The sequence below is a fragment of the Amblyomma mixtum genome, chromosome 10, assembly GCF_055824585.1.
Source record: "Amblyomma mixtum isolate Tamu chromosome 10, ASM5582458v1, whole genome shotgun sequence".
Lineage (NCBI taxonomy): Eukaryota > Metazoa > Arthropoda > Arachnida > Ixodida > Ixodidae > Amblyomma > Amblyomma mixtum.
Genome location: NC_143021.1, coordinates 116,798,246 through 116,824,055, shown reverse-complemented (window position 1 = coordinate 116,824,055; position 25,810 = coordinate 116,798,246). Strand labels below are relative to the sequence as shown.

Sequence of the window (25,810 nt, the reverse complement as noted above, 5' to 3'; positions counted from 1 at the left end):
TGCAGGATGGTTTTGAGAAAAATTCGCAACTTAAAAAGTGAGACGAGCCAGGAGGTAAAACCAGAGTTGGTGCTCTCTACCGTTGCACACGCGTAGAAGTCGAGCCGTCTCCTCGGCGCATGCCAGATCCCCCGTTGGCCCATGCGGGAGCCCGACACATAAAGCATTTCATCACTGCCGCTGTGCCGTCGTTCACTTTAACCACGTTACCGGCAGGGGCGGCGGGCTAGTAACTATGGCCTCTACCAAAATGTGTCACCGGGCCTCTATTTCGCATAAAATTATCCTCCCTGACTGTGAACTGTTGGCGGTCGACATCTCACTTCCACAGTGCGCCAAAGTTACTATTGCAAAACATTCTCGCTAGGTGGCGCCGCCCTGGTTAGCTGGCTGCCTACCGTGCTCCGGTTTCACCTGCCCCTGGCATAGTCCAGGGCTTCGCCCGCCCCTGGATTTCCTCTCCATCGATTCAGGAAGGCTTCCGAAGCACGTGGATACCATCGTCATCACGGCCCGCTGCCGAGCTGGCCCTCCAAGCGCCTCCAAAAGTCTGATGCGGCGCGGCGCCTCGCTAACCCTAACGCGCCGCGCCTGCACCTCTGCAATGCAGCGTCTGACGAAGCCCCTGCAGCCCAGACCCACTGATGCCGCCACCGCGGGGCCTACTCCAACCGCCCACGTCACCGCGCAAAATCCTGTTGGAACCAACACTGTGAGCGACGCTGGGAGCTCCGGATCGACGGCCGCGGCGCAGCCGGCAGCGTTCGTCGTCGCCGCAGCGTCCACTGCTAGCCAACTCCATGCTCTAAGGGACGCCAACACCTTTGGGCCCATAGACGCGTCGCAGCCGCCTGCTTTCGTCGACGCCGCCGGTGCCGCCGCGCCTACACCTGCCACATTACCCGCTGACACCAAGACCTGCAGCCCGGCACCAGCGTCGCAGATTGCGCCTCAGGCTGACGATTCGTCGGCAGACATGGACTTCATGGCGTCCCCGGTAGACGACACTCCATCCCCGGAAATCGGCTGGAGCACCATCGGTGCCAGCCGTAAGCCTGCTTCCGCCACCCGACCCCGCTCCGAGCTCATCACTGTTGGAATACAACTCCCTCCTGGTACCCTCAATCCCAAGCTGCCTCTCTACGACGTGCTCGCCGCAGTCACCTCAGCTGCACAACTTTCCTCCAAGACCAGTGCAGACATCACCCTTGAGGCCAAGCCAGCCCAAAGCCTTGTGTTTTTAAAAACTCATTCTCCTCTCACCGCCCACCTCCTACTTTCGATCACGCCGCTTCACCTTCACGGTAAGCCTGTCAGCATCAACACTTATTCCCCCCATCCTCCCATCTCATGCCTCGGCGTCATCCATAACGTCGGTGGCCACTTCACCCCTGATGACCTCATGCATGATCTAGAGTCTTTCAAAACTGATATTCTCGCTGCTCGCATGATGGGATCCACTCAATCAGTGCTCATTACGTTCGCTGGTACCGTCATCCCCCACTTTGTTTATTTCAAACGCGTTGCCTTCCGGTGCCGTCCTCATAAACCTAAGCCTCCCACCTGCACCCGTTGTCTCACTCTAGGCCACCGCGCCCACCAATGCCCCCAGCACAGCGTTCCGGCCAAGTGCCGTCGCTGTGCTGCTCCTCTACCCGCTGACCCTTCCGCTCATGTGTGTGCCCAGCCCTGGTGCGTTCATTGCAAGGTGAACACCCACCCCTCCCTCGACCCCACTTGCCCCTTTCTCCTTGCTAAACAACGCGAGTGTGCTAAAACTGCATACCTCCGACGCCTAGCTTTGCGCCGGGCCACTCAACCCACCACCCCGTCCTCCTCCTTCTCTAATCATGAATCTCCATCAGCTCCGATCACGTCACCACCAGGCTCCTACGCCGCCATAGTTAAAGGATCCTCGGTTCCAGCGACCCTCTCTTCCACTAAACCACCCTCTCCATCCTTGACTGACGAGAGACGCTCCTTCGACCTCCGGCTGGCAATGCTGGAACGCCAGCAGCGAGAGCAGCAGCGCATTTCCCACGATCTACAACAGCAGATACATGCCTTGACTCAAACCCTCCAGACAACCACCTCCTCTCTTACCTCCCAGCTTAGCAAGCTAAATGAGCACCTTGCCACGTTCACCACTCCCTCCTCCAGCGCCCATGTCGCCCCTTTGGCTGACCTTGTCGAAACCACCACACAGGCACATCACACTCGCTTGGTTCAGCTGGAAACTTCTGTTCTCCAGATTCTTACCACCCTCCAAGCACAATCAAAGCAATTGGAATCCTTCACATCTATGCTCCAATCCGTCCATGAGTCACTGCCCCCAGCAAAAAAGAAGGAACGCGTACCATCGCGTTCCTCTCCACTATCATAATGGCGTTTGGCGAGGACCTCGAGATTGTGCAGTGGAACTGCCGAAATCTTTGCCACAATAAGACCCCCCTCCACCAGTATCTACTCACCCGCACCTCTCTGCCTCATTTTCTCCTTCTCCAGGAGACCCGGACGGCCCGCAATATCCCAGGCTACCGCGCCTACCATGCCACTACGGCCACACCACTTGCGTCTATTTATGTACGCAGTGACGTGCTCGTAGCGCAAATTGACATCCCCTCCACCCTCCTTAAATATTTAGTTGGTGTGGTTTATTACCACCCATCTTCCCGCATCTCACTCGTCCTTTTGTCTTTTTACAACCCCCCTGTCACTTCCTCTTTATTCTCTGCTCTGGGCAAATTCCTTCACTCTCTTCCTTCTACCTCCCATCTCCTCTTTGGTGGTGACTTTAATGCCCCTCACACACTCTGGGGCTACCCACAAACCCTCAAACCCGGCCGCCTCCTCCATTGTCTGTCCCAGGAACGCCACCTCACCCTTCTTAATACTCCTGGCTCTCCTACTCGAGCGGGCACTGCCTCACAACGCCCCACGACACCCGACCTCACTTTCTCTCGGGGTTCACTTTCCTTTCACTGGCAGGTGACAGCCGAAACTCTTCTAAGTGACCACTTTCTCATCCATATCACCGCCTCTCTTTCCCACATCCCTCGCTGTCATCCGGTTATTCACACTGACTGGCATGCTTTTCGCACTAATCTCGCCTCCGACTCCTTTCAATCCTACGACGACTGGACGTCGCGCATCTCTGCAGCGCTCACGTCCAGCAGCCGTCGCGTTCGCTCTCGTTACCCAATCCAAGACCCAGATCCTCACCTTCTCCGTTTATGGCGTCGCCGTAAACGTCTTCAACGCTTCTTTCGCTCCCAACCACACAATGCCCAACTTTCCTCCCGGATCACTGCTCTGCGGGCCGAGATCGTCGCCCACTGCGCCTCCCTCGAGCACTCTCGTTGGAGTGCTCTTTGTGATGGCCTTGATTCTTCTTTGCACTCGCGATCCGCATGGTCTCTCTTTAAATCCCTCCTTAGCACTAAGCCTGCCCTTGCTCCCACTCTAGCTAAAGCCCTCACTCAGGGGACTCCCTCCGAAGTTTTTGATCAACTCGCCTCTCTCTACCTCCCGCCCCCTCTGGCACCCTCCTACCCGGTGTACTCAGGCGGACCTAATCCCGATCTGGACCAATGCTTCACTCTCCGGGAGCTCGAATCTGCTCTGGCTGCTAATGCTACACGCTCGGCTCCCGGTGAGGATGCCATTACATACACCACACTTCGTAACCTTCCTGACTGCGCCAAAGAATTCCTCCTCCAAACCTACAATGAGGCCTGGCAGAGCGGCTGCTTGCCGAGCTCCTGGACATCCTCCCTTATTTCTATGATTCCAAAGCCGGGCAAACCTCCCTCTCTCTCTAACCTCCGCCCAATCTCCCTGACGTCGTGCGTTGGTAAGACCCTTGAGCGAATGGCTCTGACTCGCCTCTCTGATTTTCTTGAGGCACGGGAGTTCTTCCCCCATTCTCTCATTGGCTTCCGACGCCGTGTCTGTGCACAGGACATGTTTCTGATTCTCCAGCAAACGTTTCTGTCCCCTACACCCACTCAAGTTTACGCACTTGTGACCGTCGATGTTCGCAAGGCCTTTGACGGTGTTTGCCACGATCACATCCTTTCTCAACTTGCCTCTTTGGATTGTGGCTCCCGCATGTACTCCTATATCCGCTCATTCCTCTCTAACCGTGTGGCTCGCTTTCGAGTAGATACCCACTTGTCTAACCCACACCACCTCACCCGTGGCACTCCTCAAGGTGCTGTTCTCTCTCCTACCCTTTTCAATCTCGCTATGGCCCCTCTCGCCTCCCAGCTAGCTGAAATTCCCGACCTGCATCATATATTTTACGCCGATGACATCACACTCTGGTGTTCATCTGGCTCTCCCGGTCACGTACAGGACACCCTGCAACGTGGCCTAGATCTCATCGACTCCTTTCTCACCACCGCTGGCCTCTCTCCTGCTCCTGAGAAATCCGAGCTTCTTCTTCTCAACCATTCCTCCTACCAGCGCTCACACAACCACTTCGTCTCTCTGCACCTTTCTGGCTCTCCCATTCCTGTCGTCACACAGTGCATAGTTCTTGGCTTCCCTTTGCATGCGGCTAAGAATGTGCAAGCCCTCCACCGCGCGGTCACCACCTGCCACTCTGTAACTCACCTCCTGCGGCGCGTGGTCACTCGACGCTCAGGTCTCCACGAGGCTCACGCGTGCCGAGTTGCCCACGCGCTGGCCCTCAACAAGGTCTTGTACTTTGCACCCTACGCTTCCTTCACTCAGACTCAACTTAACGCTCTCGAGACTGCCCTTGTGGGCCTCTACAAGGCAGCTCTCAACCTCCCTATCACTACCTCTACCACTAAGCTCTTTGCTACAGGCCTCTTCCATCCTCTTCGTTCTCTTCTCAGTCTCCATCGTGACTCGCAGCTTGCCCGGCTTTCCCTTACCCGTCAGGGTCAGTGGTTATTGACTCAAGCGGGTATCTCGCCCATTCCAATATCCCCGTTTACCTCTCCTATTCCCACCCCCGCTCCCAATCTTCGTATCCTTCCCCTCCCGACCAACATGTCCCCCGTCCTGCACGCCGGACGTCGTCATGCGGCCGCACAGCACCATTCCCCTCTCTTTGATACCCAGGGTGTAGCTTACACGGATGCCTCTTTCGTGGCTCCTCGAGGTTCCTGCGGCTACGCCCTGTACCATCCACACCTCCCTGCTCCTGAAACCCACACCAGCGGGCCGTATCTACACCCTCCAGACGCATTGTCCCTCGAGGTTCTCGCCATTGCGCATGCCCTCCAGTCATTTGCCCTCCTTCCCTCTCTCCAAGAGTACACAGTCTATTCAGACACACAAGCCGCTATACACAACATACAGAAACGCACCCTGACCCCTTCTCTCCAACAGGCGGTCGAACGAGCGGTCTCCGCACTGCAGCCTTCCATCGTTTTCCTCCGCTGGGCCCCTGGGCATTCAGGGATTGACGGCAATGAGCTGGCCCATCAGCTCGCCCGCGACACACTTTTCCGGGCACCGTTGATCCCCTGGCCCAAGCCCTCGGAGGACGGTGGGAGACTCACCCTTCGCCGCACCATAAAAGAGGTCTACCTTGAGCTCCGCCTCGACAAACGCCTTTACCCTCCCCCTCATCCATCACTCACGGTGCCGGAGTCTCGCCTTCTTCGGCACATTCAGATGAATGCAGTTATCACCCCGTCCCGCCTCTTCCTCTATCGCTATCGATCGGACCCTTCCTGTCCCAACTGCCCCTGTATCTATGCGGACCTGGCCCATTGCCTCTTCTATTGCCCGGCTGCTCAGCAGTCGGGTTCCTTCCCCCCACCCTCTCTATCCATCACCACCTGGCTCGACTGGCTTGGCGCTGAAGGGGAAGAAGAACAGCGGCTTCTGGTCGCCCAGGCGGTCGAAATGCTCGGCCTATAAATTTTGGTCGAATAAAAGTCTTTTACTACTACTACTACTACTACTATTGCAAACGTCTACTTCCCTGTAGGCGTTCACAGGACAGACAGTTTGGATAGCTTACTTAGCAACGCAAACAGTATAGTCATCGCAGGAGATTTTAATTCGCACCACAGTATCTGGGGTAGTAGTTCAGACCAGCTTCTTTGGTCTTTGGTGGTTCACACCAGCAAAGGCCAGCTTCTTTGGTCATGGATGGCCACGCATGCAGTGCGCTGCTGCAATTCCGGAGCTGTAACCTTTATGCGAGGAGCTTATCGTTCGGTCGTAGATTTAACACTAGTTACTCGTGGGGTGTGAGTATCTGCATGGTCAACAGAGGACTCGGGTACATCTAGTGACCACTTTCCAATAACTTTTAAGATTCTAACATCTCCCCTCAGAAAAAGTGGGGCGACAATGAAATTTGTAAATCACATTTCGTACAAAAAATTAATGACTGCCTCACTTCCATCTATAGTTAGCTCGACTCGAGCAGAAAGAGCTCAGCAGTCCATTTCCTTTCTGCAACATGCTTGTGAGCATTCTGTATTCTCCGTGTGCACTACAGCCCCTCACAGACAGCCGTCTCCATGGTGGACGGAGGAGTGTAAGAAGGCTTATCGTCGTCGCAAAGCTGCCTGGAAAAGCCTTTCCTATAATCAGAGCCCAGCTAATTGGATAAATTATAAGTTCTTTTCTGCATCTTTCAAACGAACTGTCAAAAAAGGCAAAGAGGTATATAATGAGAATTTAAATACGTATCTCTCAAGTCCCCAGAATAGGAAGGCTCTGTATAGGTTCATGGCGCGCAATAAGAACTCGCTGGCCGCCAACTGCACTAAGTCAATAGTGTTGTCTCCTCAGGAGGCTCAGCAAAACCTTGAGCGAATCGCTCAGGGGCTGGCTTTGCGTTTTCAGATGTAGAAAACAGAACCTTTACACACACTCGCCCCAAGCTCGGACTATACAGAGGTTGATGTGTCGGAGCTCCTACCAATTGTTTCTTCAATGCAGTCTGCTGCCCCGGGATCTGCTGGGGTTACTGTGGGTATGTTGAAGATTTTTGCGCAAGACTTCACCACTCATCTTCTAGATATCGTAAACGCGTCATTGGAAAACACGTGGATTCCTCATAGTTGGAAGATAGCGAAAATAATTTTGCTTTTGAAGAATGCAGAGAATGGATTTCAATTAGACAATATACGGCCAATTAACCTCAAATTTAGTCAAGTTTATCGAAAGAGTAGTAAATAGTCGCCTCACAAAACATGTTAATGCCGTAAATGGCAAAACAGAACCTTTACACACACTCGCCCCAAGCTCGGACTATACAGAGGTTGATGTGTCGGAGCTCCTACCAATTGTTTCTTCAATGCAGTCTGCTGCCCCGGGATCTGCTGGGGTTACTGTGGGTATGTTGAAGATTTTAGCGCAAGACTTCACCACTCATCTTCTAGATATCGTCAACGCGTCATTGGAAAACACGTGGATTCCTCATAGTTGGAAGATAGCGAAAATAATTTTGCTTTTGAAGAATGCAGAGAATGGATTTCAATTAGACAATATACGGCCAATTGCTTTAACCTCAAATTTAGTCAAGTTTATCGAAAGAGTAGTAAATAGTCGCCTCACAAAACATGTTAATGCCGTAAATGGCCTCAGCTCTGCGCAGATTGGCTTTCGTCGCAGTTGTTCCATTTGGACCGCGCATGTGGATCTAGAAAGCCGAATCAGACTTTCGATGCGCAAGAGGGCAGTTTCGGCTTTGGTGACACTCGATGTTGCTAACGCTTATGACAGCGTGCATGGAGCACACGGTCCTTCTTAACAAACTTGAACAGCTACACCAACCGCACTACATTTATGCCTGGATTTGTGATTTTTTAAAAGACAGGATGTTCTTCTGTACAGACGGATCTTTCTGTTCTAATACCTATGTCCAATCCAGAGGTGTGTCGCAAGAATCTGTTCTGTCACCGCTGCTTTTTAATAGGGGTGTGCGAATATCAAAATTTTCGAATACGAATCGAATACGAATACTTGGTTCCGAATATCGAATCGAATATCGAATAATCAAGGACAGACGCATTTAACCACTACAAAACATTATTTGAGCACCCAAGAACATCACAGTTCAACTATCAGTGATGAAATGAACACAAAAGGTTTGTGTGGCTGCACAAAAAGTACCAAAGTTTCAAACATTATTCTCAGAAGAGTGACAATATCAGAGAAGATGGCTAGTACACAGCATTGATTAAGGCTAGCTCGCCATAAGCACAGAAGCGCGTTGCTGGGATGAACATGAAAGGCTGTCGTGAAGGAAAACCGGCTGCCCCACATGATCAGGCAGAAGTAGTTCCCTTCTAGCTGAAACGACTTCTCCAGCCAAAGAAAATGCCCTCTCACTTGGCACTGACCTGGCACATATTGCGAGGTATTTCGTGCACAGCTCTGACTATACCAGCTTCACAGGTATAGCCACAAAGAAGCTCACCAGCGCAGTCAGCTACTGCATGACCCAACGTTACGCATTGCTCTGGGTGTGGTGTTATCGATCCTCGTGTGATAGTATCTATCGTAGCAAGTGCACGTGTACTCTTGTGATGCTCGGCGCATGCGTGACGTACTCCGTGTCTGTATATATACTTGTCGGGTTGCAATAAACGGGGCTTTTTCCTTTGGGCGTGGGCCTGGGGGCCACGCACTAGTCCTCATCGATGTGTCGTCCTGCGAAACACTACATGGTGTCAGAAGTGGTTGCCCAGGTTATACGGGACCCACGGCAGAAGTAAGGTTACCGCCTGTGGCCGGCCGCCAGCAGCATCGTATACCAGCCGGATAACAGCCCAGAAAATGTCGGAAGAAACGAAGGTTTCGTCTCAGCCTTTTTTGGTGCAGCCGCCAGCGAGCTTCAACTTCGACAAGACGTCCGAGTGGCCTGGGTGGATACAAGAATTCGATGACTACCGATTCGCCTCAGGACTTAATGAGCGAACTCAAGAGGCTCAGGTGCGTACGTTGCTGTACACGATGGGACGACAGGCACGCAACATTTTCAAGACATTCAACTTGTCCGAGGAAGACTCGAAGAAATACGACGTGGTGAAGACACAGTTCGACACCCATTTTGTCGCCACAAGGAACTTAGTCTACGAAAGTGCGTGCTTCCATCGCCGCCACCAAGAACCAGGCGAGTCTGTAGATCAGTATGTTACGGAGTTACATACGCTGGCTGATAGATGCGACTACGGGGAGATGAAAGAGCGGATGATTCTCGACCGGTTTGTAGTTGGACTACGGGACGCAAAGTTGTCGGAAGCTCTTCAAATGGATGCGGCGCTGACTCTGAAAAGTGCTCTCACCAAGGCACGCCTGAAAGAAGCTGTGCAGCGACAGCAGCAGGATCTTCGGAGCGTTGTGGACCGCGAAGAGCATGAATCCCGGACGAGGGCTGAAGTCGACACTGTTCATAGGCGGACATCGAACCAGAGACGTCCGGATCACCAGACGTGTGCCGCTTGCGGTAGGGGCCCTCATTCGAGGTCGTCGTGCCCTGCCAGAGGAGCACTGTGCTACGTGTGCCAGCGCCGGGGACATTTCGCAGCTGTCTGCTCACGGACACAAAGGACAACGGAACCCGAAGCATGGCCTTCAGAGGTAGGCATCCGCAGTCCTCGGGGTGAGCAACCGAACAAGAACTGTGTGACATTTTCCGTGGGAGATTTGGCTGTGTCATCTTCAAAGGCTCGCTTTGTTCAGATTGCTATTAATGGTGCAGTTGTTTCGGCGAAAGTTGACACGGGAGCCGAGGTAAATGTTGTCCCAGGGTCGTTTCCAGCGCTGCCCAAGGTACTACAGCCTACCGATGTTATTCTGATAGGACCAGGCGGTGACAGGTTGAACTTGAAGGGAAAGTTTACTGCCGACATTCTGTGGAAGCGTGCTTCGGTTAGACAGGATGTGTTCGTTGTCGATTCGGTGAGCAATGCGATTCTTGGCTTACCCGCAATAGAAGCCCTGGGAATAGTTAAATTTGTGGACGAAGCATCGGTTCATCAGGTAGTGCAGACGCGATTTGGTTCCTTGTTCCGCGGTCTGGGGACCATGAAAGGCGAATACTGTATTCGTCTTAAACCAGATGCCGTACCCTATGCCATTCACACTGCTCGTCGCATACCCATCCCGCTGCGAGATGGCGTGAAACAAGAGATGGAAAAGAATGGGGTCATTCGTAAAGTTCAAGGGCCTACGGAGTGGTGTGCTGGCATAGTGCCAGTCTTGAAGCCGTCAGGACAAGTGCGAATATGCGTTGACCTGACTCAACTAAACAAATCGGTGCAACGCGAAAGATTTGTGCTCCCCACTGTTGATGAGACACTCGGGTTGATCAGCGGTGCCGTCAAGTTTTCCAAACTCGACGCAAACTCTGGTTTCCATCAAGTGAGGTTAGCAAAGGAATGTCAGCAGCTCACAACCTTCATTACTCCGTTTGGCCGTTATTGCTTTGAGCGGCTACCATTTGGCATAACTTCGGCTCCGGAGTATTTCCAAAACCAAATGTGCAAGATTCTTGAGGGAATTCCGGGCGTAGTGAACCTAATGGACGATGTCCTTGTTTTTGGCTCTACTCAGAAGGAACACGACGAACGGTTGTTTCGCACCTTGGAACGCTTGGCCGAAAATGGTGTGACCCTAAACAAAGAAAAGTGCCAGTTCAGTGTAAAAGAGCTTTGTTTTCTTGGGTGCCGCGTGAGCCAAGATGGCATACGCCCGGATCCGGCGAAGGTTCGAGCAATTGCAGATCTAAAGCCGCCATCGAACGTTGCAGAAATGCGCAGATTTTTAGGTCTTGCTAATCATTGTTCACGATTCATTCCAGACTTGGCTGAGCAAACGACGCCTTTGCGTCAACTGCTGCAAAAGAACACTGAGTGGGTCTGGGCAGCGCCTCAGCAGATAGCTTTTGATAGCGTGAAGAGTGCTATCTGCTCAGATAGGTGTATGGCTAAGTTTGATGCACAACGTCCAACGATTATTTCTGCAGATGCTTCGTCGTACGGCCTAGGGGCAGTTTTACTGCAAGTACAACCGAATAAAGAAAAGCGGCCAGTTGTTTTCGTCTCAAGGTCATTGACACCAACTGAAATGCGCTGTGCGCAAATTGAAAAGGAGACTTTAGCTATAACATGGGCCGCGGAACGTCTCGAAAGCTATGTGCGCGGACTGCATATTACTGTGGAAACAGACCACAAACCGTTGGTTACTTTGCTAGGAAAGACGCCACTTGATCTGGTTCCGCCTCGCATTCAAAGGTTCAGAATGCGGCTAATGCGGTTCAGCTTTGAGGTGCAGTATGTCCCGGGCAAAAATCTCGAAATAGCTGATGCACTCTCCAGAGCACCAGTGGCAGGCCAAAAGACGAAGAACTTTCTTTCGGTCGATGAAGTCAACTGTTACGTTGCCGGCGTGTTATCTGAGTTGAGCGAGTCACAGCACTTCGGGCTAGTAGCCGAAGAACAGGCGAAGGACGAGACTTGTCGTACGTTGTGTCGCTACGTCCGTGAGGGGTGGCCTAGTCTACCTTCGTTATCGGCCGTTTTGAGGCCCTATTGGCAGGATCGCGTCGTTTTGAGCGTATGTAAAGGTGTCCTCATGCACGGCACTCGCATTGTTGTGCCACACTGCCTTAGAAGCAGAATGTTAAAACTGCTTCATGAGGGCCACCAGGGGGTTGTAAGGTGTAGAGCAAGGGCAAGGGAGTCTGTGTGGTGGCCAGGCTTAAGCGCTCAGCTTGCGGTATTCATTGCCGACTGCCGCACGTGTTCCCAATTTCGCTTCCAGCCGTGCGAGCCAATGATCCCGACCGAGACACCTTTTCGGCCATGGCAAAGGGTTGCCGCGGATATCTGCCATGTGAAAGGCTGTAACTACTTGCTCATAGTTGATTACTTATCTCGATTTCCAGAATTGTGTCCGCTGACCTCTCTTAGCAGCACAGAAGTTATTTATCATCTCAAGAAAGTGTTTTCTACCCACGGTATACCGGAAACGCTGGTAACCGATAACGGTGCTCAATTTTTCAGCCAGGAGTTCAGCCACTTCGCGAACTGTTATGGATTCAAACGTGTGACGTGTATCCCTAGGTACCCGCAGGCAAATGGGGAGGTAGAAAGAATGGTAAAAACTGTGAAAGAGCTGTTGCTAAAATCTGGTGACCTACATCTGGCTTTGTTAGCATACAGGGACACGCCGGGACCCCTAGGAAAAACGCCAGCAGAGCTACTCATGGGGCGGCGCCTTCGCACTACCTTGCCTCTCCACCCAAAGAAGCTGGCACCAAAGACCCCCAATCTCAAGGAAGCACGGGAAAAAGACGCAGCTTTCAGGGAGACTCAGCGGCAAAATTATGATCGCCGGCATGCTGCCCGACATATGTTCCCGTTGGTTCCAGGTGATTCTGTTTGGGTCAAGGACTACAGGCGAAAAGGTGTGGTGCTTCAGCGCGCAAAGCGGCCACGCTCGTATATTGTGGTTTTGGAGAGCGGGGGCCAGATTGAACGAAACCGGCGAGCGCTAATCAAGCAGGCGCCAAACAGAGGCTCGGATTCCAGGGACGGGGAGTATGAATTTCTGTCTAGCCTAGATGGTACAGAGGAGAACGGAAACTCTGTTTCCATTGCACAAACTGTCCCAGACGGTCCCGAGGAGAACGGAACGGAAGCTCTCCCAAGTGATCCGTTGCAGCCGCCGCCGGAAACCTCTTCGCCTGCGGTACAGGGTGAACATGTCACACGCTTTGGTCGAAAAGTAAGAAAGCCGGAACGGTACGGTATTTGTGAATGCCATTCATGGAATCGCTTACATTGAATAGTTGTTGTATTTTGTTTTACAAGTTGCTGCTTTAGTTTTCTCAAAGGCAAAGGGAAGATGTGGTGTTATCGATCCTCGTGTGATAGTATCTATCGTAGCAAGTGCACGTGTACTCTTGTGATGCTCGGCGCATGCGTGACGTACTCCGTGTCTGTATATATACTTGTCAGGTTGCAATAAACGGGGCTTTTTCCTTTGGGCGTGGGCCTGGGGGCCACGCACGAGTCCTCATCGATGTGTCGTCCTGCGAAACACTACACTGGGCACCGCCATGTTGTGTCTCTGTCAATAGGACTTGCGGACCGAAATGAACGCCGGTGCTCGCAATGTAATATTCGGCTAGATACAAATATTCGCGTCGGGTCGAATATTCGAAACAACACGAACACTTGGATTTGGAATCGAATACGAACACTAAAAATATAATATTCGAATTATATTCGAAAATATCGAATATTCGCACACCCCTACTTTTTAACATATTGGTTCGAGACATTCCCATTCACAGCGGGCTGGTATTTCCTCCCGACACCCCTTCGTACATCTCGCTAGTCTACCGTTCCACCCCAATTCTGCAGGTGGAGTCGGTTAAATACCTAGGTGTTACTTACGACCCAAGTCTGGACTGGCGCCAGCATATTAAGAATAATGTTATTAAAGGCGAACGCTCTCTAGGCCGGCTGATACGGGTAGGCAATAAAAATTTTGGCTTGCGTCGCGACACCTTAGTTCTTCTCTATAAGGCTTATATGAGACCAATTCTGGAGTTCGGTTGCGTGTTGTTCTCTGGCAGCGCAAACTATAAGCTGCAGCCTTTAGCCTTACTGAAAAGGCGTGCCCTACGGCTGTGCCTAGGGCTCCCAAGATCGGCTTCCAATGCTCTCCTTTATCTGGAAGCCCGTATTCCCGATCTACATTCCCGCTTCCAACTACTCACGGTGCGTACTTTCCTCAGGTCCTTTGACTCGGCCCTAGGTGTTAATACTCCCATTTTCCTATCCCACCCACACCTGTTTTTCTCTTCTCATTGGCCACGTTATCAGCTCCCGCAGGTTAGGTTTACGCAGAACCTGTTGGCCCCGCTTCAGGTCGATCTGACCTCCTTGCAACGAGTTGCTGACACGCAGGCTGATCCCGTCTTCTATTACGACCATATCTTTCCGTCCCATGCCGGCAAATATCCTAAATGGTCTTCTGGCTGAGCACTTACAGCATTTTCCTTATCGTGCTGTTCTCTCCACTGATGCTTCCGGGAGCTGTGAGAAGGCGGCAATTGGGATATATTCACAGGATCTGGCTTTCAGCTATTCCGTTCGTATCCCGGATTACACTTCTGTATTCTTTGCAAAGTTTTTGGCACTTGGTTTGGCTCTTCTTAAAATTCCGTCGCATGTAGCACGGGTACTTATCCTTGCAGACTGCCTTTCAGTTTTAGTCTCTGTCCAAACTTCCGGCACCTCTCTATTGATGCGTTCCCTTAGGTTTTTTGTTCCGCGCACAGTAAGGGAGGTGCGCTTTGTCTGGGTACCTGGTCATTCGGGAATCTACTTCAACGAGGTGGCTGATTTATTGGCAAGGTCAGCTCTCACTGCCCCTGTAATATATCCCGCACCGCACCTTATTATGTTGGAGACCTCCCGTTTCCAGCGATTCCAACATACATCAGCCAGCTTGGGTGATCCGTTGCTGAATACCGTGGACTTTCAACGTTTAAAGTTCCCATGGAATGTCCGTTCATGTAAGACAAGGCGGTGTGAAGTGTCCATGGCGCTTTTGCGATGCAGAATCCCCCACCTCAACTTGTACTTATGCAGATGCGGGTTCGCTACGACAAACCTTTGTAACACATGCAGAGAAGTTGAAACTATTGACCATTATTTCCTCTCTTGCCGGCGGTTCGCATTTCAGAGAAAACAGTATTTGGAGGTCCCTCATTCGAGGTTAGGACTCCCTTTGTCTCTACCCGTTCTGCTCTCGTTTGGTGCGAGCGCCACGGGATTCTCGTTAAGCACTATTTGCGACTACCTTCATGATTACATCATTGCAACTGGTCGCTTACCCTGTTAAATCCATATAAAATTCCACCGAATGTCCAAAAAGCGTATTTTACTTTATTTCTGCAATATCTAATTTGTTTATTTATTATAGATTTTTAAGAATTCATACATATTTTCTTATTTCAAACATTCTACTATATCACTCAGCTTTCTTTTCCCCCGTTTTTTTTTCTGTCGCATTCACCACCGTACCTTGGTCAATCCCCCCGCGTGGGTATGTGCCATTTTCATATGGCGAAGAAGAAGAAGATCCGAGGGCTCCACTCGACGAAGAGTACAGCCACAAAGAAAAGAATACGTTCCAGGCTTCCGAGGTGAGCGATCTTCTGATGCGGGGAGAGATTTTTCTTTTTCAGCGGTATATGTGAGAAGGACATTTGTCCGGGGTAAACGGCGTGGTTATTGCTTTATGTCGTAGCGAAAAAATGCTACCTTCATCTCTTCGCTTCGGTTAATATCGATCAAGAGCAGTTGCTGGCCTCCTTTTGGGCCTTTCAATGATCACATAGAAATTGTTTCCGTGGAGTGGCGGTAACACTCACTCACTGGGAACCACACTTTCAGCCGGAAGCAAGCATAGAAGATGGAGTTTCCTTCGAAAAATTTCTTTATGTGAATAATATTCATAATAATAGTAATAAATCAACTATCTAACGCATGAATGGGGAGGGTGTTTGACAAAACACGCGATCGCCGGCATGCATATATTCCTCCTGAGGTTCTTCCAGAGTAAGGTGACAAATTACCGCTTTGCCGCATCATAATCACTTCTTGTCCGACTCTCTCTTGTGCGTTGCAGCAATGCACCGTCCAAAAAGGTTTATTTTGTTTTGATCTATGGTTGTTTCACGTCTCAAAGCGACTCAGGCTATGAGGGATGCGTAGTGAAGAGCTCCGGAAATTTCGACCACCTGCGGTTCTTTACCGTGCATTGACATCGCGCAGCACACGGGCCTCTAGAATTTCGCCTCCATCGAAATTCGGCCGCCGCGGCCGGGACCGAACCCGCGTCTTTCGGGTCAGCAGCCGAGCGCCATAACCACTGAGCCACCGCGGCAGCTCCGTCCGAAAAGGATGCATAAGATTCTCTTTCACAGTGCGGTGCCAAGCACCGATACTCGAGCGTTGGTTGGCTCAGTGCAGGGATTCACACTGCTTCGTCTTCGACCCAGTGCGATGCAGTTCCTCCTGGATGTAGTCACGATGGCGGCGCTGGGCGTGGCAGTCCGGGCATCGCAGAGACCACACGTCGTCATCATTGTCGCCGATGACCTGGTGAGTGTCCTTAGCGCGTGCTTTCCTTTTGGGCGAGACTGCTGCGTCTTCTGCCGGCCAAATAGCCCGCAGTGAAACTTACCGGCAGTTTGACCCACTCGCTTACTCTGGTAGCATCGCGACACACAGGCAATGAAACGACACTGCGGCATTCTCTTTTCCCAGCTGTTTTGCCGGGAGTCAGATGTAACCAAAAGAATCTCGGAATGCCACCTAAAGGCGACTGATTCCCAGGGGAACAAATATTGACTTGTCCTGTTTATTTCTCCAGTTATAAAAACGAAAGGAAAAAAAGAAAACCTTCTAAAGGGGGACTTGGAAGTGCGGTATTTTGTGCCTTCAAAAGATGTGTCAATCGACTAAGCCATAGAGCCGATTGGCACTGCCAGCATTCTGTTTCTCGGGTTAATCTGCCGGCTGCCGGCAATATAGCCACTTTCTTTCCTTTCTCTCAGAAGGGACACTCGTTATATAATCATCATAATCATCAGCCCGTCTACACCCACTGCAGGCCAAAGGCCTCTCCCATGCCTCTCCAATTAATGCTGTCCTTTGCAAGCTGCGACCACCGCATCCCCTCAAACTTCTTAATCGCATCCGACCGCCTAACTTTCTGCCACTCCTGCTACGCTTGCCTTATATTCGAATCCACTGCGTTACATTAAGAAAACATCGGTTGTCTTGTCTTCGCATTGCATGCCCTCCCAAATCCACTTCTTCCTCTTAATTTCAACGAGAGGAGGAAATGGCAGGAAGCCGGGAAAGCTTTAACATTAGGTGTTTATGAGGAACTTTATCGAATGCTCTGGCGAAGTCTAAGAAGAGGGCATCAGTTGGTATATTAGCGTCGAGATTAGAATGATGATCATGAAGGAATGTAGCAAGCTGCGTCTCACATGAATGACAATTTCGAAATTCATGTTGGGATGGAGAGAAAAAATCTATGGAATCAAGATGCTGCATGACTTGAGAGTATATTACGTGTTCCTTGAGCTTAGAAGGGGTGCTAAAAAGCGCAGCTTTTTGGGCTTGTTGGTGCATGATCATAGCGAGATAATATAGCGCAGAGTAGGACAGGACACAAGAAGACAACACGAACAACACGAGCGCTAGTTGGCGGAGGGATGCTAATTGGCGAAATGGGGCGATAGTTGAGCGCTGAATCCTTGTTACCTAATTTGTATACAGGAACGTTCCCCACCTTCTAGTCATCCGGGATGATACCTGCGACGAGTGACTGAGACAAGACAAGAATGAGGGAGGAGGAGGCAAAAAGCTAGAACTGCAACTTTACTAACTCTGTCCTCCGCAAAGAAAAATACATGATTTCAGCAACAAAAAAAAATGGCAATTATACTTTGTAGACTTGCGAAAGCGTGTGTTTAGCCTGAGTGGCTCATCGTTTTGCTTTGCGGGGCCGTCGGCACGTCAAGCGACGACATTAGTTCGTGCCGCATATGGGAGTTGATGAAGACGGAGGCGCTTTCGGCTGAGGTGATAGCCTCTCTCTCTAGCGTGCTCTTGTGATCTCGCACTGCGGCCTTTGAAGCTGATCTGTTCGCGCCACCACGGGTTCGACTCCATATTATGGATGTTAATGTAATATCCTTGACATGTCTTAGAAGACGCACACAGACATATATATACATCAACTCCACCTTGAGTGATTCCCCTAAAATGTTCGACCGTCACACTCACCACTTCGAGTCGTTGATCAGTTCGCACTGGCCTTACCATACAGGGTCTGTTCTGAAAGTAGTAGGACTCATTTTTTTTAATAACATTTATTTAAGGCAATAGTACAAACGATTAGAATTTTTCAAAGTAGCACCCTTCCGCACCTACACGCTGCTGCCAATGAGTTTTCCAGTTTTCTTACGCCTCCAGGAACGCCTGGACCGGAATGCTGTTTAGCTCCCTCGTCATGGCCTGTTGAACCGCCTCTACCGATCCGTGATGCTTCCCCTTGAGCGTCCATTTTATTCTCGGGAATATAAAAAAGTCTGGGAGGGTCAAGTCGGGGCTGTAGGGGGCCCGAGGCAGCTTTGCCGCCTTATGCTGGGCAAAAAATCGGGGTCCTCATTCACATGATGAAGAAGATCCTGGCAGATCGCTTTCCGGTTGGCCTTTTGCTCCTCTGACAACACTGCCGCCACCAACTTCGCGAAAACTTTCCTCATGGCTAAGTTTTCTGTCACGATCTGAAAAACTTGGGTTTGAGGAACGCTCATGTCATCAGCAATCCTTCTGGTACTCATCCTATGATCACTGTTCAGGAAATGTTTCACTCGCTGAAGATTTTCTTTGGTCTTGCTGGTCGAAGGGCGTCCGGAGCGGTCGATGTCTTCCACTTTTTCCTAACATTCTCGGCATCGCTTGTTACACTCAAAAAACACCTGATCTACCCATGGCAGCGTCACCGTAGGCCCTTTTTAATCATGTCGTGAGTCTCTTTGCCCGTTTTACCAAGGTTTACACATTTCATCGCGTATCACTGATCCAGTAAACGCTTTATGATTCTACGTGACGAGACGTTTCGACAGGGGTTCACAGTACAAGCGACCTACTCTCTTCAACCGCCGGGAGCCGACTGCCAATTTTTCGCAGCGTTCCCAATATCCCCCTTCAACGATCCTGCACGCGCAGACCGCCTCTCGTCCTCCCGTTCACTCAGGAAAAAATCAGTCCTACTACTTTCAGAACAGACCCTGTATGCTAGCCGTCCCGATTAGCACAGTTGGTACAGCGACTGCTTGGAGAGGGGGAGATGCCGGGTCGAGTGGACGCTAAGGAGCATTACTCGCTTATTACAAATTGGCTTGACCTTAGGAGATTTCCCTAAACATTGCATTGATGTTGTGTAAAAATATTTACATAAATAAAACCGCAAGAATGCAGAAACATTTTTCACACTGTCAGTTATACGAATGCTCTTATAACAGTAAGAAAAGGACGGAAATTGTTTTGTAGTGTGCGCTCAGGAATTAAATCATCACTATGGCAGAGGCTCAAGAAGTGCGGCTCTTACCATACGCTCTCCGTAAGCTGCTCTGATATCTGTTAGATGTCCGTCTTCCCTGCATTGCACGCGGTGTTTCTTCTGAATAATGAAGCCAGCTGTGCAATGTGTCAACAGTCTAGCAAGAGAACAGCAGTTCACAATTGGTGGCGATGTGCTGGAAGTGTGGAAGAGAATCTGTCTATTTAAGGCAGGTAGTGACAGCTGATCCGGATCATGAGACGGAAATGACGGAAATGACGAGACCCTACTGGTCTCGAATAAAACTTACTTGACAGTCAGCGCTGTTGTGTCCCCTTCTTGTTCTGTGCCGTCTTTGCGCTGTAATAATGAATGCTGTATTAGAAGAATAAGAATGGGGTGGAGCGCATATGGCGTCTGACATCATGAACGCCAGTTTGACAATATCCATCAAGAGAAAAGTATACAACAGCTGTATCTTACCGGTACGCACCTATGGGGCACATACGTGGAAGCTAACAAAGAGAGTTCAGCTCAAGTTACGGACATCTCAGCGAGCTATGGAAAGAAAATGATCGGTGTAACGTTAAGAGAACGGAAGCGGGCGGAGTGGGTGAGGGAACTAACGCGGGTTAATGACATCCTAGTCGAAATGAAGAGGAAGAAATGGGCTTGGGCAGGGCATGTAATGCGAAGGCAAGATAACCGCTGGTCCTCAAGGGTAACGGAGTGGATTCCAAGAGAAGGTAAGCGTAGCAGGGGGCGGCAGAAAGTTAGGTAGGCGGATGAGATTAAGAAATTTGCGGGGTTACGGTGGCCGCAACTGGCGAGGGACAGGGTTAATTGGAGAGACATGGGAGAGGCCTTGTCCTGCAGTGGGCGTAGCCAGGCTGATGATGATGATGATGTGCAGTAAAAGTTGCATTGTTTCCTCCCGGAACGCTTTCCCTCGGGCCTAAGTGTGTGGTGGGCGCAGGGTTGGGCAGACGTGGGCCACCACGGATCGAGGCAGGTGTCGACGCCCAACCTGGACGCCCTGGCCGCTGACGGGCTGGCGCTGGCCCACCACTATGCGCAGTCCGCCAGCACGGCCTCCCGAAGCGCCCTCCTCACCGGCCTCTACCCCATACACACAGGTGCGATGCTGCTCTGTGTGTGCGCCCTTCGGTGGCTACGCCCTGACACCGCTCGTACTGGTCACTACCCAGACCGGGTGCTTCAAGTCATCCACTACGGCGACGTTGGAGACTAGCTTTCGATAGGGATTCGAACCAACGACATATGCACTTTCAATTATATGCCTCCCCATACTTTTATCTCTTTCCTTAAAGGTGCACTGAAGAGGGTCTTTTTGCCGCGAGAACTCAATCTACACGTTCCCAGCATTCTTGGAAACTTCGATTGATTACCCTGTGCGGCCGATTTCTCTAATTAAATCGGATTAATGTCCAGCTCCCGCTTTTTTTTTTAATTTCCCGCATACGGTGGGAGGAGTCGACCAACGCATGGAGTGGTTTTCAGGCAGTCGCGTGAAGACTTTTCTTTCGCTTTTATTTTGTTTCTTTTAGGTTTCCGTGAATAAATGGGTCTAGTCAGAGACTACACAGCTGCGAATTAGGCCCACGGAAATAAAAATACGCGTGGACTCTTTGCTTTCGCCGGTCACTACGTATCACTCCGCTGGTGGCAGAGCGGCAAGCCGCCACGGGATTGGATGGAAGGTTGGTCGACTCCTCCCAACGTACGCGGGGAATTAAAAAAAAAAGCGGGAGCCCGACGTTAATTCAATTAAAATTAGGGAAATCAGCCGCACAGGGCAATCAGTCGAAGTTTCCAAGAACGCTGGGAGCGTGTAGATCGAGTTCCAGGGGTAAAAATACGAGTTCAGATTCCTCTTCAGTGCACCTTTAAGGCGTCATTGAGGTGCTCACCGAGGTGTGAGACAATTACTAGGCAGTTTCCTGTTCTCAAAAGCCAATTTTCTTATCAAAATTGTGACGCAACCGTACGTTTTACAGCCTTCCAGGTGGTGTCATATGCTCGTAGGGGTGGGTGTCAGTGCGCCCAGAGGCAGTAATGCTTTTGCATTCCCACACGTCCGCCGTTTTAAAGGGATACTGAGGCGGTTTTCGAATCAGCTAACCTTCTAGGGTTTTGAAGTAGTGTCATTGCTGATGACGTCTGTGCAATTAGTTTTTCGATTTTGGCTAAAACAGTGGCGCAATCACCAATTAAAAACGCGACGTTTAAATTTCCCGCGCCCCGCGCGAGCGCAGGAGACGGGAACAGCGGAGAGGGAAACCTAGTCCATGTCGGCCTGCGTGACGTCATGTTGAGGAGCCGGGGATGCTTCGGCGCACCCGAGCGCGCTTTCAGCGCGCGTTGTTTCTCGTGCTGCATGCGTTGTTCCTCGTACTGCGTGCGTTGTGACGTACAAAGCGTGTCAGCCAACCTTGAGAATCAGATTCAACAGGTACTACTCTGCGTTCGTGTCCACGAACAACTACGGCCGCGACTGTGTCGTCTTCCACTGTTTTCCGCAAGATCACAAGCTCGCAGCGCAACCTCTCGCTGCTGTGACGAAGAATTCAAGCCGACTAAAGCAAGCTTACTCTGCTCGAAGCACTTTCGTAAGAGCGGCTACATGCAGAGCTTGTCCTTAATGTGACCTCTGGAAATTTGTGTCGAAAAGGCGCGGCAGAACCATGACACAGTTCCTTCGATTTTCTCGCGTGAGAGGCGTGTCACCATTCCGACCATTCCGAAGAAGCGCCTCTTTTAAAAGTAGAAACATGCTCACTTAGCCCCTGAAGAAACCTTATAGAGGCTTAAGCATGTATCGCTCTCCTCAGCTTAGGTGCGGCCAGACCACCTGAGACGTGCTCAGCAAGGCTCGGTTAGTGATTTTATACACATTTCGACGTGTCCAAGCAAGCAAGCAAGCAAGCAGGCAAGCAGAGCAAAGCACAATAAAGCAAAGCAAGCAAGCATCGAAGCTCTTCATATGCGGCATCTCGTTTAATCCTAGCTAAGCAATTAAAATGAAAGCGTTCGACGTTGATTTCGGATGCAAATTTATGAGAGAAATGAATGCCAACCGAGTTTTTGCAAAAAAACACCGCAACCTTACTCGGTTTCTTCATCAAGTTGTGGCAGCAGGCGAGTTGCAGCTAGCTTGGCTTTTAAACACACATATAGTAGGCAACTACTTCACTGAACCTAAACTGCAAATCTAGGAAGGACGAACGTTTCCGAGGCAGCGATTAATATTTTCTGGCATCTGCTGAACGCGCCAGGAGTGAAGCGTATTTGTGCGCCTATTTGGCTTGGTTTCCAGCGCACCATGATTGCGTCACTATCTTGTGGTCACATGCCTCGCAGTGCTTGGCCACTGCGCTTCGCTAATATGGACACCAACTTTGTGCTCCTTCATCGTTTCCTTGAAATACTTTCTTGCCCCAATTTGCAACGCCGGGTATTGAGAACAGGATTTTTTGTACACAGTGCTTTGGGCCTTTTCTTTAGGATGACGCTCTTCCGGGCGAGCCAGGAGGCGTCCGGTGGTGGTAATTGACTTGAGTATTGTTCGCACCCCTTCCTTTCCGAGAATACGAGCCGAGGTTGTGCTGGCACCTTTTACGCATGGTCTGCATCGCGTCTTTGACGCTGGCGTATGCTTGTGCTAGGCATAGAATTTTTTCTTGTGTCTTTTTTGGTTTCAGGCGATACGTGGAATGAGCAAACTGTAGTATCCTTTTCTTCGGTGGTCAGTAAAAAAAAAATACTCGCCGTATTCGCTTTTACAACGACACGGAAAGCTGCGATCTGCCCTCAACGCAGCGCCGGATCCGCATCGGCAGCTTCTCCAGTCCTCAAAGTGACGTCACGACCTCTCTTGACCAATCACGGGCGGCGGCGCGCCGCGCGGCGTGCCCCGCGGCACAGGCCGCATATTTCGGCAAAAAAAGGCATTCGCGCTTGTTTTTGCCTTATTTGGATGCGATATTCCAGTATACAGCATGAAGAACTATAGGATGCCGCTGCCAGCCCTATTTTCAGAAAAAGTGCTTCAGTCTCCCTTTAAGTGCCTGTGCCCAATTTTTTGGCTAGTCTTTACTTGGTTACGAGCACGCTTCTGACGCGAATTTCGGAGCATTATTCAACTTTGGTAGCCAAATAATTCGTGCATAAATACTGCGCCGCGATTTCAGCACGATGCTCGGCTGACACTACCGACAAAGTGCGCAAGAAGCGGTTCATGGTTAATAAATAAATGGTGTCCAGGTTTTTCGGTTGCATGTTAGTATAAGGCTTAGCTCCCATGTCATCCAGCTTTACTCGTTATCGTGTCCTCTTTTTCCTGTGCTGTTAAAGGTAGGATCATCCTGCGGTGATCTTGCCTTGGAGCACACTTCGGTCGGTTTCTGTTGCAAACGCTGATGGAATTTTTATTTCCTCTCAGGCATGCAGAACGATGACATCAAGAATTCGGAGCCGTGGGGCCTGCCGCTTAAGTACAAGATTTTGCCCGAGCACTTCAAAGACTTGGGTTATTCAACGCACGCAATCGGCAAGGTAACTGAGAGCACTTCCCTGGAGATCACCGGGCTCTTCACTGCGTACAATGTTAGAGCGCTACAGACTCAAGTAATATTTACCGTGACATGCACTGGCTCCCGTAAAAGGGGATTGCCTCTCTAAGCCAGGCTTCTTTTAAATCGGCGAGGCGCAATGTGGAAACCCGCATTGAACATATATATTTTAGGCAAAGAAAAACGGAATAACGCCACCTCTAAGTGTTTCCACCTGCGCTGTTTTAAAGGCTTGGCTTGGGTAGCAAAATTTGGGGAAGGCGGCCTACTGCGTTTTTATTTTTGAAATAAATCACTAATAATAGCGACACTGAGATAATATTGCTGCTATGCAAGTTCAACAACAGGCTTCTGATTCTTGTTACAGCCGAATCTTTCTTGTTCAGAACATGGTTTCCGGGTGCAGCTCTTGGTATGCTTTGATTTTGGTTGAAAAAACGCTTTTGGTAGCATAAACAAGCCATGCTGCACGAGTCACGTTATTTTGAATATTTGATCAGAGGAGTGTTGCTGCCAAGTCTGTTTATAGTTGTATCTGTGTGGTTGTATCTATACAACCACGCTCCCGTCCGTCTCCCTCTCAGTCCTTCTATCTGCCGCTTCTCTGTCTCTGCCAGTTTTTTTATGTATTTATTTATTTATTTATTTTCGTTCTTTATCTCGCAGTGGCACCTGGGCTTTTTCAGAAAGGAGTACACTCCGCTGATGCGAGGCTTCGACCACCACTTCGGGTTCTGGACGTCGCACAGCGGCTACTACGACCACTGTTCACACGAGGCACGTCTCGCCGACTGTCTCGACTTATAACGCGAAGCAATTTATTACCAGTGCAGTAGAGCAAGCACGTAGCCAATATTTGTTTTCGGGAGTTGCGAAGCACTTTCTTCCATCGGCGGGGAGGATAGCTTGATTTCAAGGGGGCCCCTCTTGGATAACTGCTTGAATGGAACAGTGGGCGGTTGGTTCAACAAAAACTGTGAGGTGCAGATGTTCGCGGACGTAATTTCAGGATTGATGATTGCCTTCTAGAGAGGCTTGCACATCTTGCAAGTATTGTCTCGTTCTTACAGCTGATGTATTCTCTGGTCTGCCAGGAGGGAGAGCTTTGGACCGACTGCTCCCCGGAAATGGGCTGTCGATGGCGTTGGCCCCTGCGTCCTCTCCTTTATTCCGAACTTAAAACGTGAAATGAGTGCCAGGCTAGTCCGCACATTAGCACAAACTAATAGCTTTAGGGAATAGGGTTCAGCTTAAGTTAAGGACAGCGAGCTATGGAAAGAAAAATGATGGGTGTAACGTTAAGAGATCGGAAGAGGGCGGAGTGGGTGAGGGAACAAACGCGCGTTAATGACATCCTAGTTGAAATCAAAAGGAAGAAATGGGGGTTCGGGCAGGGCTTGTAATACGAAGGCAAGACAACCGGTGGTCCTTAAGGGTAACGGAGTGGATTTCAGGAGAAGGCAAGCGTAGCAGGGGGCGCCAGAAAGTAAGGTTGGCGGATGAGATTAAGAAGTTCGCAGGGATACGGAGGCCGCAACTGGCAAAAAAGGACAGGAGAGACATAGGAGAGGCCTTTGCCCTACAGTGGACGTAGGCAGGCTGATGACGATGATGATGATGATGAATAGCTTTACCATTCAGTGCGCGCTCTTGAACTTAAATAAAACCTGCTACAGTTGGTAAGATAACCAATCACACGGTATACACTACCTGCCTATTTCTTCCCCTGGTCGAAATCAAGAGAAATAAATGGACTTCGGAGGGCATGTAATCCGAAGGCAAGATAGCCGATGGTCCTTTAGGAGTAACAGAGCGGATTCCAAAGAAGGCAAGCGTAGAAGGGAGCGGCAGAAAGTTAGGTGGGCGGATGAGATTAAGAAATTTGCGGGGATACGGTGGCCGCAACTGGCAAAGAAGGACAGGGTTACTTGGAGAGACATAGAGAGGCCTTTGCCCTGCAGTGGGCGTACTCAGGCTGATGATGATGATGAAGTTCAGATACACCAATGTTGGAGAAACCATTACTGGAGGCCAGGTGAATCATGGCAACCTGATAACGCATCACAATTCACAACATGTGAAAAGCAAGCAATGAAGCATGTGAAACATTT

The 25,810-nt window shown here is 50.4% G+C and overlaps 2 protein-coding genes across 2 annotated transcripts in view; both read left to right on the top strand.

Moving 5' to 3' along the window:
* The first annotated feature begins 8,712 nt into the window (after window positions 1–8,712).
* LOC149326749 (uncharacterized) lies at window positions 8,713–15,220 on the top strand. The gene is made up of 3 exons (XM_089564666.1): window positions 8,713–9,604; window positions 12,377–12,696; window positions 15,209–15,220. The coding sequence occupies exons 1-3, from the start codon at window positions 8,779–8,781 to the stop codon at window positions 15,218–15,220; spliced, it is 1,158 nt and encodes a 385-aa protein (XP_089420792.1). The 5' UTR covers window positions 8,713–8,778.
* Window positions 15,221–16,004: 784 nt separating this feature from the next.
* Window positions 16,005–25,810, top strand: part of LOC149326748 (arylsulfatase B-like) — a 48,634-nt gene continuing 38,828 nt past the window's right edge. Inside the window, exons 1-4 of the mRNA XM_089564665.1 lie at window positions 16,005–16,127; window positions 20,084–20,243; window positions 23,570–23,682; window positions 24,366–24,476. Coding sequence (XP_089420791.1) covers window positions 16,029–16,127; window positions 20,084–20,243; window positions 23,570–23,682; window positions 24,366–24,476 — 483 coding nt within the window. The 5' untranslated portion in view covers window positions 16,005–16,028. The remainder of the gene's footprint in view (window positions 16,128–20,083; window positions 20,244–23,569; window positions 23,683–24,365; window positions 24,477–25,810) is intronic.